This window comes from Magallana gigas, chromosome 8 (assembly GCF_963853765.1).
Source record: "Magallana gigas chromosome 8, xbMagGiga1.1, whole genome shotgun sequence".
Taxonomy (NCBI): Eukaryota; Metazoa; Mollusca; class Bivalvia; order Ostreida; family Ostreidae; genus Magallana; species Magallana gigas.
In genome coordinates, this window is record NC_088860.1 from 50,349,724 (window position 1) to 50,365,942 (window position 16,219).

At 35.7% G+C, this 16,219-nt stretch overlaps 2 protein-coding genes and 2 long non-coding RNA genes across 4 annotated transcripts; 1 reads left to right on the forward strand and 3 right to left on the reverse strand.

Moving 5' to 3' along the window:
* Nucleotides 1-235: 235 nt before the first annotated feature.
* Nucleotides 236-7,491, forward strand: LOC136270543 (uncharacterized). Its single transcript, XR_010708304.1, has 3 exons — nucleotides 236-366; nucleotides 6,894-6,941; nucleotides 7,444-7,491. It is a non-coding gene; the product is annotated as an uncharacterized lncRNA (long non-coding RNA).
* LOC117686330 (uncharacterized) lies at nucleotides 5,533-6,523 on the reverse strand. The gene is made up of 4 exons (XR_010708233.1): nucleotides 6,384-6,523; nucleotides 6,236-6,289; nucleotides 5,954-6,013; nucleotides 5,533-5,841 (listed from the first exon to the last, which is right to left on the reverse strand). It is a non-coding gene; the product is annotated as an uncharacterized lncRNA (long non-coding RNA).
* Nucleotides 7,492-9,383: 1,892 nt separating the features above from the next.
* On the reverse strand, nucleotides 9,384-10,445 carry LOC136271037 (uncharacterized). The gene is made up of 3 exons (XM_066070110.1): nucleotides 10,113-10,445; nucleotides 9,830-9,911; nucleotides 9,384-9,532 (listed from the first exon to the last, which is right to left on the reverse strand). Exons 1-3 carry the CDS (start codon nucleotides 10,380-10,382, stop codon nucleotides 9,384-9,386), a joined length of 501 nt encoding a protein of 166 aa, XP_065926182.1. The 5' UTR covers nucleotides 10,383-10,445.
* Nucleotides 10,446-13,678: 3,233 nt separating this feature from the next.
* Nucleotides 13,679-14,926, reverse strand: LOC136271038 (uncharacterized protein F54H12.2-like). The gene has a single exon (XM_066070111.1). It carries the CDS (start codon nucleotides 14,924-14,926, stop codon nucleotides 13,679-13,681), a length of 1,248 nt encoding a protein of 415 aa, XP_065926183.1.
* Nucleotides 14,927-16,219: the final 1,293 nt, after the last annotated feature.

Consider the following 16,219-nt stretch of genomic DNA (forward strand, 5'->3'; position numbering starts at 1 on the left):
TTAATTGATCTCTGGTGATGGAACTTAATATCAATTTTCTTTGTGCGGGATTTGACTGAAGCAAAAATTCTAAAAAATGTATCTGTTGTCTGACAGCAGAAGTCATTATAATTATCTTTTACCAAAGGTCTACATTTGTTCTTATAAACATGAGTATACTGTAGGGTCCTCTCCCGGAAATATATCTGTTCTGAGTCTAAATTTATCGTCGCCTCGAGGTGACGTGTCTACCACCAGGTAACCGAAGGGACGCTTAGTTGCATATTTGTAAGCCTCCATCAAGAGTTTAGAACATCCCGGATATAACTGTCGACCCAACATTGAAATTTGGGATGCATCTCTGGCATTTTTCATCAGTATCAAATAGTAGGTATTTAAAGCTATGGTTCTTGATTTTGAACCTTTCGGAAATAAATTCTGTGTAATGAATACTACACTGAGACGTCGGTGGTGACAGCCTTGAGTAAATAAAAGTTCCATGTCGGCATCTCTGACTACTCGATGCATTAAATCGTCCAGCACGATTAGCGTATGTTGTCGATCAGAGGTCAGTTCCTCTATTTCTTTGTTTGTGGGAACCCCGTGATGTAATCTCAAGTTAGAAAAACGCTGCTCCATTTCGTCAAAAAGAGGTTAATGAATACCGTAACAATACAAAATGTGTTTAGGTGGCTCACCGCCATACATTTCATTCAAATCAGTCAACAATCGGTAAACAAATCGCGTCTTACCACTTCCTGTTTGACCGCTTATGCACATACTCGAACACGGTTGAAATGGAATAGACATGCTGATGATTTATGTCTTATATCCGAGTATCATTAACCTTCTTATATTTTTTCTGTTTTTAAAGAGGGGTTAGGTAATATGTAACCTATTGCACTGCTAAGTAAGGAAATCCACAGTTCAGAGGAACCGTTCTTTAGAGACAAGTTAACAATTGAGGTAATGATAATGATATACACCACGATCATTTGACAGAAGTAGACAATTTCAGATTTGGGAATTTTATTTCCCATTAAACACCACGATTCTGATGACGAAGTGGAAGTTCTCTCCATGTTAAATAAAATGCTTTTGAATATATAGATACTGAACCCTTCTTATGACCTTGTCTTGGGATAAATGAAAAAACGTGAATTACACCAAAAATCTTTATTGTACATACAAGTATATATGTATGTAAATAGTTAGGCAAACAAAAATACATACGGTAAATTAATCTTGAGTTTAAGTTCATTAACAGTATAAATACATGCGAAATAAAAAAAAAAAAAAAAAAAAAAAAAAAAAAATTAAAAAAAAATTACGTAATGTACATGTAGATGTATACATTGAACATGGATATTTCAAAATAAACGATGAATTAGAGTAATATTTTTTTACCACATTTAAGACAACTGTATAATCAACCATTCAACGTACATAAATAATTACAAAATTTCGCAGAAGAAGCGAAAATATTAGATAATATTTCTCATCATATCCAAGAGATGAAACGATGCCACGGTATGGACCCCCCCCCCCTTTCCAGTACAACACAAACTTTACAAAAAAAAAGAAAGTATATACAATCTCTTCGAACAACAGTGTCATGCATCAAATAATATCAATTACTCGCTTTCCGCGAGCATGTGTACTATCATCTATTTCAGCTTCATATTCCTTTTTGCTTTTTACAGGACATAGGTTCAGTGCTAACTCCGTCATTTAAAACTTTTCTCTTACAGTAAAAAATAAGTCAAACCATTCCTTATTTGACGATACGTATACATACTGTTATTTCTAAGTTTGAATCCCATATTTGTTCCAGTCCCCACTTTTTGAGTTTTTAATACATCTCTGAATAAGGCGAGGGGGGCTTTAAGTCTTTTCTTTGAAATTCCCTTACAAGAAAACTTAAGTTTCGTCACCAAACGTGGTTTGATAACTTGAAATTTTCTGAACCTACATTTCTTTGCGCGTCTAAGTAGTCGCTGCGCTACAATCAATTGACTGGAACGTTTCTTCTGCGTACGAGTAGAGACGATGTAAGTCTTCGAACATAAACCTATCATTTCGTCACCTTCAAATTCAATTTTGAAGAGTCCAGGCGTTCTACGATCGAACTTTGCGTGTCTCTCGCAACAAGTGCGAGGAAACCAATGCCGGTCGCAGTCCGCCTCGATCTCTAAACTGTCGACACAGTGACCTTTGAGACTGTGATCGTAAATCTGTCGTAATTCAGGTTTAATCACAGACTCAAAGGTGGGTCCCGAAATGGCCATGTAGGCAGAGTCGGTGTCCATCTCGCAGTATTCAAAGTCTGCACGGTCTACAAATCTATCCATGAAGTCATAGTAGAACTGTAACATGTGCAGTTTTGCATACTGCAAGATGAAGTAACCGATCTGAATGGGTAAATTCAGTTTTAATTTTTTCTTACTTTTTTCAATTTCGAAAAGCTCTTCCTCGTCGAAAAGTGTAGATAATTTCTTAAAAGAGGGATCATTTATCTCCATCATGGCCTTTCCTTCACCACATACGAATTTGACGGTTTGAAACTTTTCTTGGTCCATAATTGTGGATCCGAATGCACTATTTCCTTCTAGTTTACGCGTATCCGCAATTATGGATTTCGTCGGGTCTACGTCGCCTTGACGTCGCGCGTCGCTTACATCGCGAACGAAATTCTTAAAACATCTCTGAGGTGTATATTCAACAGTCTGGTAGATTTTGGTGATCTCCAGACCGTGCTCTATATACCAGCGCAGTAAAGGCGTAGCTATTAACAGTTGACGCGCTCTCATGCCTCCTACCAGAAGACGACGAGGTTTCGTACTCAGATTAAACCGTTTCGCGTGGTTTTGCATGTGCGAGCCTATGGCGTCAAATGGAATGTCCGTGGTACAAAAGAGAGGACTCATCTCTGAGAAATACTCGAATGGTGTCATAGTCGGGTGTTTAAAGTGATCAGACCAAGCTTCTGGAACCCGAATGTCACATTCTACCATGCCAAATAACTTGCCGCTCAAAACTCCTCTAATGACATCTTCATGTGTCATGGGACCTTGACCTGTAGGTTGCTTTCTCGAGTTGACGAATGTTTTCAACTGAAGGTTAGTGCGAATGTTATTACGGAAAGTACACTCGCGCATTTCAACAACCTTGTAACCTTGTTTTCTGAGGTAACTCGTTGCAAGTTTGGTTTTATTTTGTCTCATTTCTAAGAGTTTGTCGGTTTTGACATGTCGAGTCAACCAACAACGATGACCATGCCAGTAACATCCATGAAACTGCAGCACCGTGTTAGTCTCCTCGTCGTAGCCGTCAACAGGAAAGCAGCCAATTTTTTTTTCTTTACCTGAATTCAGCTTATGTTTGATGGTTTTATATTTCCCACAGTGGGACAACCAATCTAACCAATCATATGCAATTGTATATTTATCTCGTTTCTGAGGTTTAAATTTATCGAGCATGCGCCTACGCACAAAAGCACCGGCGGGCATTTCTTTTCCTATACAGTATAGGTATAGCGCATTGGCGTCAAAGCCGATAATTCGACCACATGGCTTTTGCGGATTACCACGAATAAATGACCTTTTTGTTTCGTGGTAGCGTTTGAAAATAATGCTCGGACCTCCTATAATGTTCTGCTTGATCGTGTCGTACAGATCTTCATTTTCACGATCAATCAAACCAAAACTGGCCCCCTCTTTCGTACCACTTTCAAATAACATTCGACGCGCGAGACCTGGTACCGATATACTACATTTAAATATGTCAATACCGCGCTCGAAATAATATTTCTGTAAATTCTTCACCGCTTGTACGAAAGGTTCGACGTCGAGATTGTTGTACCAGACGAGGAAATCGCTAAACGTTGTCTTTTTTTTTCTCGTCCCACACTCTTTGACAGAAGGCATATTCTTCGTCGGTAATGTTGGCATTTTTGAGAGTTGAATAAAAGGCCTCGTGAGGTGGAAGTCGGTCGTAACGAAGTTTGTCTATATCATCAAAAAATTCGTATGGGAAAAAACCCTTTTTCTCATGAACATCGAATGCTCTTAAAAACCCCGAATAATTTATACCGGGACTCAGATATTGAGAGATGTCTAAAAACTTAAAAGTGTTTGTACTGATGCATGAATAAACATTGTTGCGTTTGGCAACGAATGCGCCGTTTTCGTCGAGCCGGAGGTGTTTAACGAGGTAACTCTTTATTAAATTAATATCGTATTTGGCCGAATTGAAACCAATGCATATCATTTGCTCGCAATAACTTTCAAATTCCTCTTTTAATTTTTTGGAAAGCTTTTTTTCTTCATTTATCATTTTATGAATTTCCTCGTCATCTCCGATGCACTCGAGTGCGTCTTCACAAATTCTCTCGTCAAACACCGAGTCCTCGAGGGCGCTAAACACATCAGAAAACTTTTCTTTAGTTAACTCGGTTGCTTTTTGAGCGATTGTTGACATGTACTCTACCATTTTTTCAACAAGAGAATCAATGTTTGATTCAACAATGCATAGGGGTTCCATGTGGTCTTCTACATTTGAACAGACGCTTACGGATACGGGGACGTGCTGTTCCGTATATTGAAGACTTGCACTGTTCTGACCAGCATCAGTTGGTACAAGCATAGATTCAAAGTCGTAAACTAAAAACCATTCATACAAACGATCGCTGGGATTAACAGTGATGCCGTATTGTTCCAATTTATCAAAAATTGTGTTTGGAGTAGAATAAAACCCCCCTGGAAATTGTCTTTTTGTTTTCATCATTTTTCAAATTTTTTAAATGCCCAAAATGACGATGACAAGTTTTGCACTGAAATTTTTTGGCGTAAGTGTCGAATTTCGTAATGTATGACAGATGATGTTCGAAGATATTTAAGTAAATGTCATTTGAATATTTACATTTTGATTTGTAAATAACTTGTGCAGAACCATCTTCTTGTAAAGAAAATAAGTTGACATTGATTTCGAAACATTTTTCGAAATAAACTAGTTGATCTAAAGTAATACCAGGAAACGTTTTTGAATTTGAATTTATGTCTTTGCTTTGTCTTTTGTTAAAGGAGACCCATTTTTCAAAAATAGCTCTTGTGTTTGATCCTCCAACAAAGACCAATCTTTATTCTGGTGATATGCTAAACAGCGGAAAGCACAAAGGTTGTCTTTATATGCATAACCTTTACTATTCGTTGTCATTGAAATGACTGATTTCGATTGACTGATGTGTTCAGGCACAGTAACTCTACCGTTACCCAAAACAAAATTCAAATGATATGTAACGATGCGGACATTTGTGATCAGAAATGGTTTCCACTTTGTATCGGGACGCTGCCGCAAAATATAATCAGTGATGTTTAATTGCTGCATGCGATGCTGTAAACGTTTTAAATGAATTCTTCTCGATACGTAAATGGGACGTTCAAATACCTCTTGATTGTGATAAGGTTTAAAATACCGATATTCACCTGTTTCGGTGTTTTTCAATATTAAACCAAATTCCAAATTTAAACGGAAGGCTTTTTGTCGACGGTCATAAATTTCGTTTCCTGCTTGCATAATTTCGGAAACGGTGAAATGATTATCGATCGGAAAGTTGTATACACTATAAACATTTCCTTCCTGGTGTCTTCTTAAGATTAAAGAAGCATTCGTCTCATATACTTCCTTTAATTGTTCATCAATTCTGTCGCCTTCCCCCCATGGCGGAGACCCATTCCCCCAGGGTCTGGGTTGTAACAGACCTGCTCCTACTTGAACATGGTCATTCATCTGATGAACGTACAATGTTCGTCGACAATCAAATTTTTGATGACATGTCCGACACGTATAGCCAAAAGAAGAATCCTAAACGAGAATTTAAAAAAAAAAAAAAAAAATAAGCTTCATTGTAGCAAAATACTAGTATACGATTAACCATCAATTTCGTAAAATGTGTGTTAGATTTGTTTTATTTTACCTTCGGTGCGTGGTCTTGTTTTTGTTGTGTTGATGCATTTGATGATCTTTGTTCATTGTTCTAAATTAAAAAAATAAATCAAATCAAGATTCATGTGATGAACGAATTATGAATACAAACTTTTAAGAGATTGTTTCCTCAATGCAGATATATATATATATATATATATATATATATATATATATATATATATATATATATATATATATATATATATATATATATAGATATAATAGATATAAAATTTATAATTATGATGAAAAAACAAAAAAAAAAAAAAACCTCAAAGGTGTTGTCTTGTGCTGGTGTCGAAGGGATTGATGCATCGTTGTTCTGCTTTAATTAAAAAAGACCAGTTAAAATATATAAAAAAAAAAAAACTATGAATTTGAAATCAAAAATATTCAAGAAAATAAATGTCATAGATTACCACAGATCTGTTGCTTTTGTTTCGTTGCATTGACGTCGTGGATGTTGTTGGAAAATTGTTCTAAATAAGTAAAGAAGTAGGAGAGAATTAGAAAGAGATAAGATCTGTCCTTTTTTTTTTCTTTTTTTATTATTATTTTTTTTATTTTAAACAACATTTTTTTTTCGTAATTATTATATCATTATAAAGTTTTGCATGGTGAATACAAAAAAAAATGTCAAACTCGGTATATTAATTAAGATGTCTGGATCATTCTACTAATCGATATTTTTAAGTGATCGTTTCCTGTGTTGAAAGGAAGTAACTGGAATAATCTTTTAAAAATCCCGGATGATGATGTGTATAAAGGAATATAGATGTACACGTGTACTGCTTTTCCAGACGGATTAATCACAAATACTGTGTTTTATATGTAAAGAGTAAAATAAAAAGGGATTTATTTAGTCTATCCAAGCATATAAATAAGCCTGCACTCAATGTATTTTTTCAATTCCTAACTTATACCTATAGTATTGACATCGAGGACGGAAAAAAATGGCAGGAAGAAAAGGTGGAAGTGTAAGTATTTAAACATATTTTATGAATTATGTAGAAGTATTTTTTTTTTTTTTTTTTTTTTTTTTAAGATTATTTTCATCTTCCTGCGATGTCATCTAATATCATATGAAACGAAAATAACTATCTTTTAGGAAAATTCTTTACAACAGATGTAATACAAAAAAATTGTTAGGTGAAAGAATAAGAATGTTTTTAAGTCATGTAAGCTAAAAAAAAATGGATGCTAAGGGACAATAAATCATTCTCATGTACATGTATCCTCATTCATATATTTTCTTTGTTGTATATCTAATGTAAATGGTGTCATGGATATTCACAATTTAATCATGTTTATAAAAAGTAAAAAGAATCATTATCAAACAATGCTAAGTTCCTTACACTGATATTTACCGCTACTATCAAATTCAATGTTATGCGAATGAGTGGTACATGTACATGTTATGCTATATCAGCAAACTTTATAAAAGTAACACCTTTCATTATTTATTCGTTTCAATTTCAGACCAATGATGTGTGGTTAAGTTCCCGGGTCATTATGATCGAGTCTACCTCTAGAGGGCCTAGATTTCGCCGAGTATGTTTTTTATCATATTAATTTTTTTTCTTCTAATTTCTATTTTTTAAATTGTAAATATTCTACGATCAACAAAGAAATGTAATATATAAACCATCGATTAAACAACAAATGTTAATGAATGACAAACACATGCATGAAAATTATGTTAATAAAAAAAAATGTAATTATGCATTTTTTTTTTGTAGGTGAGGAAACGAATTAACTTCTCCTCGGAGGATGGGGATGGCGCATGCGCAACCCGCACACCTGCAGCGTCCCCCCAAATTCCTGTAGATACGGTACATATATCTTATATTTTCATTAACAACGATTTTCAAAATGTGGTACTATACCTTGCATGTCTGCTGGTGTCTTTGATACTTTCTCTCGTCCAAGAAATCAGCGCAACAGTTATCACACTTAAATAATTTATCCTTATGCTCCATGTGGACATGTAATGTGCGATGGGATGAAAACTTAAACGTATAGTCATAGTAAAAACATTTAAACTTTGCTTACATACTCTAACATGTCGATCGTAATTGTCTTTTCGATTAAGTACCTTTTCACAAATATCGCAACGAAAACTATTTGTTTTATCGTGTACATTTTTATAATGTCGCTTAAAAGAAGAGCTGTTACAAAACGACTTGTTACATATAGCACAAAATGTCTGCATAATTCACAGTCTTTCATTCAAATGACATTGAACACCTAATTAAACAATGAGTACATTTTCCTCAGTCTTATATAGTACATCATTAGTCATACACATGTATTACATTATTTTACTTGGATAATCTTTTTCCGGGTTATGACTGAATTCGTCATGTGTTATCCGAAAGTAAACAATGACGGATCTAGGGACGGCGCAACGGAATAACATTTCTTATATGTAAAAATGTGTAAGCTTCCGAGGGAGTCGCCCCGGACCCTCATCAGGGTCATAGCCTTAATAGACCTACTGTGCGGGGGGGGGGGGGGGGTTCATTACACCCCCCCCCCCTACCTTTTACTGTACCATCTCGTTGCGAAATTCCTGGATCCGCCACTGGTTAATGTATTTCATGTAAGGTCATCTTTAAAATTGTTTGGCTGTGCTCTCCCGGAAAAACGAAATATATATATTTTTCTTTATTCCTTTTATCTTGTCAACAAATATTTTTAAAAAATTTGAGTCGGGAAAGCACAGACAAACATTATTTTAAGGATGATCTAACCATGATTATCTAGAGGACCTGTTTTATTAAAAAAAAAAGAACTTACGACTACGACCAAATTTAATTCTGCTAATAACTTTTTTTTGTATATATATATATATATATATATATATATATATATATATATATATATATATATATATATATATATATATATATATATATAATTTTTTTTTTTTTTTATTTTTTTTTTTTTTTTTTTTTTTTTTTTTTGCTTGTAGTCGTAAATTTTTTTCTTTAGAAAATACAGGCCTCAGTTTTTTTCCTTTATTTTATACATCCTTAAGTTTTCTTGTTCCTTTCATTACATTATAATTGATCTTTTCCAGACCATAGCTGAAGAAAGTCTTCAGCAACGGGTGCTGAGACTCGAAGAAAGTTTGGAGGCGCTCCGAAAGGAGATGGAAGGGAGGAGAATCCTCCGGAAGTTGAATGTTTGTAATTTTTGCCAAAATTAAAATGTTTTGAATTTCAACCTGTCTTTTTTTTCAATTCTGTTAACGGTTGAAACAGACTGTAGCAATGTACTCAAAATTTACAAAAGAACCACTGACACAATAATACAAAGATTACAAATAATTCAAATATTTATATTTCGTTTATTAAATACATAAAGAATTTCGGAAAAGTCAACATGTTTAAAAAAAATATCATGATAAGATCATTTTAATATGACAGTCTGGTGGGTGCGCGCCACTGTCTGGTTGAGCGGCGGAGTGGTGCTGGTTGTGGCGCTGGCATGACTGGTGGAGGTGTGGGGGCTCGCATGTGTAGATCTTGGCCTCTTCTCCTCACACATAAAGTCAGAATGATCACTAAAAAGAAAGTTAATCGTTCTTAAAATCTCTCATCACAACCGCGTCGAACTCGGTTAGCGACTGCGACTCTATCTCGAGGTCCACCCGTCTCCTCTGACACTTTCTCTTAATCACACAAACGATCATCCCCGAGAAAATGAAAACCACTACACCCGTCCCTCCAAGAATAACATATATCCAAGGTGTGTCTAAATAAACAAAGGGTGGCTTTAGAAACAACTTCTATATAAGAGTAATTTAAATAATCCTTTATTTTATTTATTTAAAATTATTTATTTTTTATTCAAAACTTACTGAATGTAATAACTCCCAATTCGACGGTTCTTAGGGTAGTTGTTGTTATCATGTCTTTGACCCCACTGCTGTGCTGAGCGTTCTGAAAAAAAGAGAAAAAAAACATAAATTTCAATTTTTATTAACTTTTTAAATTTTTTTAAATAACAATGATTCAATTAAAAAAATTCTTGACGATATATCTCCCTGACAAGTTTTCTTTTGAGAATTAAAATTATTGTTAATTTTTTTTTATGACATAGATAACAAAATTAAATAAATAAATAAATAAAAATATAATTACCTGACAAGTGAGGGAGCCTATGCGGACCGTCGTCCAGGGGTTTGTTTTGATGTCATCACAATCAGCTTGTGGGTCGTGGATGACCAGTCTGGTCAGTGCTAAATATCCCTCAATATTAATCTCCCCCACTGCCCTCTCCAGGATGAGGAAGTTTGCCATGGGGTAGTTACCGCTCTCAAACTCCCTCCAGTCCCGGCACTGCACTACCCCCTCTGACACCCCGCACCGCGCATCAACGTGAACCACCAGAATAACTAGAATCATGAACATCGTGTCTCTTCGAATTTGGAATTAAGATGGCGAATTTTTTCCTTCATCTCTTATATAATACATAATGACACATTCCAATTAGGGGTGGAATGGTCATTTAAATTACGAGGTCATGAATTTTCCCCCCCCCCCCCAAAATAAATTCTAACAGTTGATAATTACAAGGTATTATTGTTTTTTAGAGTAATAGCAAAAACAAATGGATAAAAGGTACATACATAGTTTTTTAAAACTAATAAAAGACGTTCATCACCCCTAATTAATAAAATGGAACTGATCCTTAACCAGTGGAAGTGTCCATATTGGTAAAGTTGCCCCAAGGTTAAGAAAAATAATTATTTACAAAGAAAATGATTAATAAACGATTAATAAATGTAATAAATATTAAAAACAATAAATCTTAGTTGTATGGCACTTAAATTATTTGATTCCGTAGAAGTTCAAAGTCGGCAAGTTGAAGAATTCCATTCCTTTGCCCCCCCCCCCCCCCCCTTGTGAAAGTCGAGTCACCCAGGCGCTAGCGGCGCCTTTGATGTTACTCGAAGACTGTCCCCTCGCGTAGCGGACCAGCTGGACGGTGGGTATATTACGCAATGTGTATATACGTCTGTAAAAGGAATGAATATACACGATTCTTGTATGGCACTTAAATTATTTGATTCCGTAGCAGTTCAAAGTCAGCAGGTTGAAGAATTCCATTCCTTTGCCCCCGCCTTGTGAAAGTCGAGTCACCCAGGGCTAGCGGCGCCTTTGATGTTACTCGAAGACTGTCCCCTCGCGTAGCGGACCAGCTGCACGATGGGTATATTACGCAATGTGTATATACGTCTGTAGTAGGAATGATTATACACGATTCTTAGTTAGTACAGTCGTGAATGGAGTTTGCTGAACATTACGACTTTATTCTCGTGAAAGTATTACGTTTTATTTAAATCGTAACATTTTATATAAATTGACACTGATTTTACTGAAGAAAAGAATTATTATTAATTACGTTGTTTTTAAAAAAAGATGATTTTACTGTTGGGATTTTTTTAAAATTTAGTAACCCTTAAACCTCAATTGTATTCTAAAACTTAATTCTTTAATGTGAATATACAAACATCGAGAGATAAACACAGTTAAAGAAAAGATTAATTAATTGTAGGTTTTTTTCTTTGCCCCCCCCCCCCCCTCATTGTTATAATGAAATTTAAATTGAAGCAGCGTCTGAAAGAGAGAGAGAAAAAATAATGATAAAATTTTAAAAGGGAACATCTATTACACGCTACTGTACACCAATTAACAATCATAATAATTTACCAGGTGTTGTTGTGCTCCTGCAGAGAGGACAGCCACAGGACTTCTTTAATCGCTGGAAACATGGCATACAACAAGCTATTTACTTGCACTTGTAGCATATATATATATTTGTTATATTCAGTAGTATATTCTCACTATATAACTCTATATAGACAAATAGTCAATAACTGTAATATTAGCTCGTCCGAAAAATATTGACCGGTCAATATTTTTTTGATATTGACCGGCTAGGAATAATATCTAGAGATCATTCCCTCTATTTCAAATAATCGCCTCTGATTTGTTGATTCGTAAACGATGACGTAAATAACTCTTCGCGACTCCAAAACAAGGTGACGTCATAATAGACAGTCAGTCAAGGCAAGTAAACAACGGACGCGCAATGCGACGGTTTGCTATCATAACGCGTACGGATATAAGGATTTGCGAATAACTGTGAAGTAAAATCAGGTAGAACATCTGTATTTTAATTCTTACGGTCGGCGGAATATCACCAGTGACCGCTTGATGCTGAGAATATTTTGGAAATGAACTTTGCACAAAATTGAATTCGTGATTTCTTTGTTGAGCTGAGAAAATTACAGCGATCTGTTTTCAACTACTTTCTTAAATTTTGGTTTGTTTCTTCATATAACAAAACAAATGTTGACTGTGCTTTCGGGCAACATTGATTATATTAGCCCCCATGGGACGAAAATATTGCCCTCCGCTTCGCGTCGGGCAATATTTCGTCCCTCGGGGGCTAATATAATCAATGTTGCCCTCAAACCCAGTCAATATTTGTATAATATATATATATATATATATATATATATATATATATATATATATATATATATATATATATATATATATATATATATATATATATATATATATTTAGCATGCATTTTGCTCCTCACAGCAAAGTCTGCATTCAAAATACGTTATCGGAAATCGTGCATGCATGTAACCCCACCTCACCTCTCCGGATTGTTCATTCGTTCTGTTGTTCATGATTTTTTGAGGGGGATTCGTATAAAAGGAGGGTTCTGTACTGGTCGAGTTTTAATACAGGGCTTTTTTTTTTTTTTTTTTTTTTTTTTTTTTTTTACAAGAAATCTGTTTAGTTTGTTATTACGCTGATTTACTCAAGTACTACACGGGTGGTCAGTTTGAGAAGGTGTAATAACATCCTTCATCTTTGATAAAACAACAATTCCATTGTAACAAATGAAGTGATAGTTTTGAGTTTATTACAAAAAGAACTTAATAGATTTATCTGTGTAAATAATGTCTGTGGGTTAATTAACGTGTTTTCTTTTTCATTCACTGACACTACATGTATCGTCTACTGAAACATCACATCAATAGAGTTAATCCATATTTACTTAAAATTTCACTTTTTGATTTCCCCAATAATCCATACAGCGTCATTGTTTATAATTCCTTTTTTTTTTATTCCCCTAATTTCTCACTACAAACAATGATTTTTTATTTTTAATGATGAAATTTGGTTTGGAGGAAAATGAAATTAAAAAAAAAAAAAGAACACACATAATTTATTTGAATTTTTCTTAATCAATACATATCATTTATAAAATCAGACACCAAGCGATCATTAGCATGCGTATTTAAATCATAAAAGTCATGTACAATGTTATTCATGGAACGTCCTTTAATTCTTTGTAAGATGAAATAGATACAATAGTGTCCGCACAAGGAAGAAGTCACAGACTGGATTCTGGAATCGATATATTTATATCTTGGTCCATTGAATATTAGAATACTTTGAAATCTCCTATGATAATGTTCCGGGGGATTTCCGAGGGAATCAAAGAACTCCATAGATCCTTTTGAGGGAAAATGAAAAACGACCCAATGTAAACCTTTTCCCCCGCATTCGTCTGTATTCACGATCCAAAATTGGTGCTTTTTTGCAACAGCAGGTAGGTCGTCGCTGCATACGACTTGAACGTCGTATGATGATAAATAATGTTTCAATTCGTAATTGTTCATTTGAATATAATGCTCCTAGACTGATCAATGTGGAGAACCTGTGGGAATTTTCCGTATAATATTAAAGTCACACTCTCGGGAAGGGGTAAAGCGAATTTTAATTCTAAGCGACAATGACCTTTCCGCTTCGTATTAAAGTCGATGTAGGGATTAATATTCAAGACATATAATGCATTTCCAATGGGATATTCCCCTCGCTCTACACTAACGTGCTCTCTTCCTTGAAGAAGGGTTTGGTAGGCTTCCAAGTACGCGCCTGAGTTGTAATTCGGTTGTATAGGTTTAGAGGGTAGTGATTGCCCGTCAACGTAGAAAGCTACAAAGTTACAATTAAAATGTTGAAAGTTATAAGGAGATTTCTTATAGTCTCCGTTAAAGGCGCTACTGGACACCATTCCCAGAATGAGCGTAGACGGAACTTCTCCTTGAAATACGTCGTCTATGGTCAAACTGAATTCTCCCTTAGCGATGGAAGCAATTTTCAAATTAGAAAACAAGTAGGGATACACGGCAGGGGACTTCTCCAACATTTTCACATGCGCCATGGTAAGGGCGGGATTGGGTCGCTGAATGCAGAGTTTAAAACTGGCATCGATAATTTGTATTTTGTAATCTTTACCCTCAGCTGACTTTAATCTAAATGAATCCTTACTAGGCCATAGTTTTAGGGAAAGTGCTACCCCGTTCAAAACCAAACGATCTTGTTGAAAAATATCTACGTGTAAGGAACCTTCCAAGTCTAAAATTTTTCCACCTTTGGTAAACTGATATCTTTGAAATAAACCGATGTTTATCCCTTTGATCGGGTCCGTATCGTCGGGATCAGAGGTGTCTTTAAAGTAGAGCTGAGACTGATGCACTTCATAGTTTTCGGAGGATGTAGATAGTAAGGTATCGATGTAGGCCTTGTAGGGATAATTCGTTCCCAGCTGTGACACTGGAGTCTGCTGTAGACTAGTGTCCACTTGAGAAAAGATGCTGTGTAGAGGTAAGTTAGTCAAACCAACGGCATTCTCTTCGGTGATGGGGGTGTTCAGCGGGCTTAGTATTCTTAGCTTAATTTTTAAGCGACTGTTCTGAAGGTCCATGTATCCGGTGGAGAGAGGAGGAATGTTGAATTTCAAAGCAGAATACTCAGAAATTTGATTGATAGGTCTAAACTCTACCCATTCTCTTGTAAGTATGGTCGTGTCCGTCGGCGGAGGTTCAAAGATGGAGAGCTGATTCAGATGGTTTTCATTCATGATTAATCGTCGAATTGCGTGGTCAGCTTTGGCTTCTTGGTTCTAGGTTTAGAGTTTGCAGGTCTTCCCGGTGGACGATACATTTCTCGCTTTCTTATAAATTTTCGCTTTTTCGGTGAGGAGTTGTCGTTTTCACGTTCCAGTTCCGATTTAGCCATTTCGATTGCCTGAGCTACTGGGGTCACTAATTTCACGAAAGGGTGATGGTCCCTGGAAGGAGTTTCATGTCGGTGTTGCGAGCCGCTCCCCACAATGTACCTCCCTTTATAATCCGGACGCACCCTGCCAGCGGAAATGTCTTCAAAATGCTTGATCCATTTATTAAAATCGGGAACGTAAGGAACCCATTGCATTTTATCGTAGTCGTACACCTCTACTGAGCCCATGGTTTCTTTTTCCGCAAACACAAGACACACGCAAACGATTCAGTACTTGTTGGAATAGGTCTTAACTGTTCGTTTCTTATAAAAACTCTGATGTTACGAAAGTCTTGTTTAGATATATCAAAGTAGAAGGGAGGGTTATAAGACTCCTTAATGTCCTTTGTTACATCGCAAGCTCGCAGAACCGGTATCATATTATTTCGAACATAACTGTCTTCAACTAAATCGCAGCATACGTACACTCGAGATACCACATTTTCTTTGGACAGACGAATGTTTACCTCTAAAAGTGCGCACTCCCAAGAACCCGGTCAACATGTATTGCTTAGGTAGAGTAACGATAAAATCATCGGGAGTATTAGAGGGATGAAAATTTGACGAGTCTTTCCCGTCCAAAAATAAATACACAGTCATGTTTAAAGCGAATCGTGGCTCTTCTCTCTTATAACTTAAGATTCTCTGTCTCTCAAAATACGAATGAGTATCCTCGCTAAGTAATAATCTCTCAAAAGTCTTGGAATCAGTTCGCAGTGAGAGAGTAGTGTCTCTTTTTTTCTTGCAATTGAAATCCTCGGACTGATCAATTTTCTCATAACAATTCGCCAACGTCGGAAATGAGAGCGATCGCGAGGTAAGATCGGAACATGTCCTTGCAGCAAGTGAGCCACGACATCGCAAAGAGCTAATATTTGTCGATCGCTTGCACTAGGAATCATAGTGCGCTGTCGACTGCGGTTAGCTTGTCTGAGAACTCTCAGAAAATTGGCATTCTGCATTATATTAGATTGCTCCATTCTTTTATTTTTTAAAAGTAAATTCAATGCTATGATTAGGTTTTATTAATTATCATATTTTATATACCACATAATTAACTCTTCTTATAATGCTTCAATGACGATCTGGGTATGTA

Bases quoted from the DNA above. Each gene is read 5' to 3' on its own strand.
- LOC136271037 (XM_066070110.1), bottom strand. From the start codon at position 10,382: ATGTTCATGATTCTAGTTATTCTGGTGGTTCACGTTGATGCGCGGTGC. The intron at 9,912-10,112 runs GTAATTATATTT...TCTTTTTTTCAG, and splicing joins TAGGCTCCCTCACTTGTCAG to AACGCTCAGCACAGCAGTGG. The intron at 9,533-9,829 runs GTAAGTTTTGAA...CTTTCTTTTTAG, and splicing joins ATTGGGAGTTATTACATTCA to TGATCATTCTGACTTTATGT.
- LOC136271038 (XM_066070111.1), bottom strand. From the start codon at position 14,926: ATGAATGAAAACCATCTGAATCAGCTCTCCATCTTTGAACCTCCGCCG.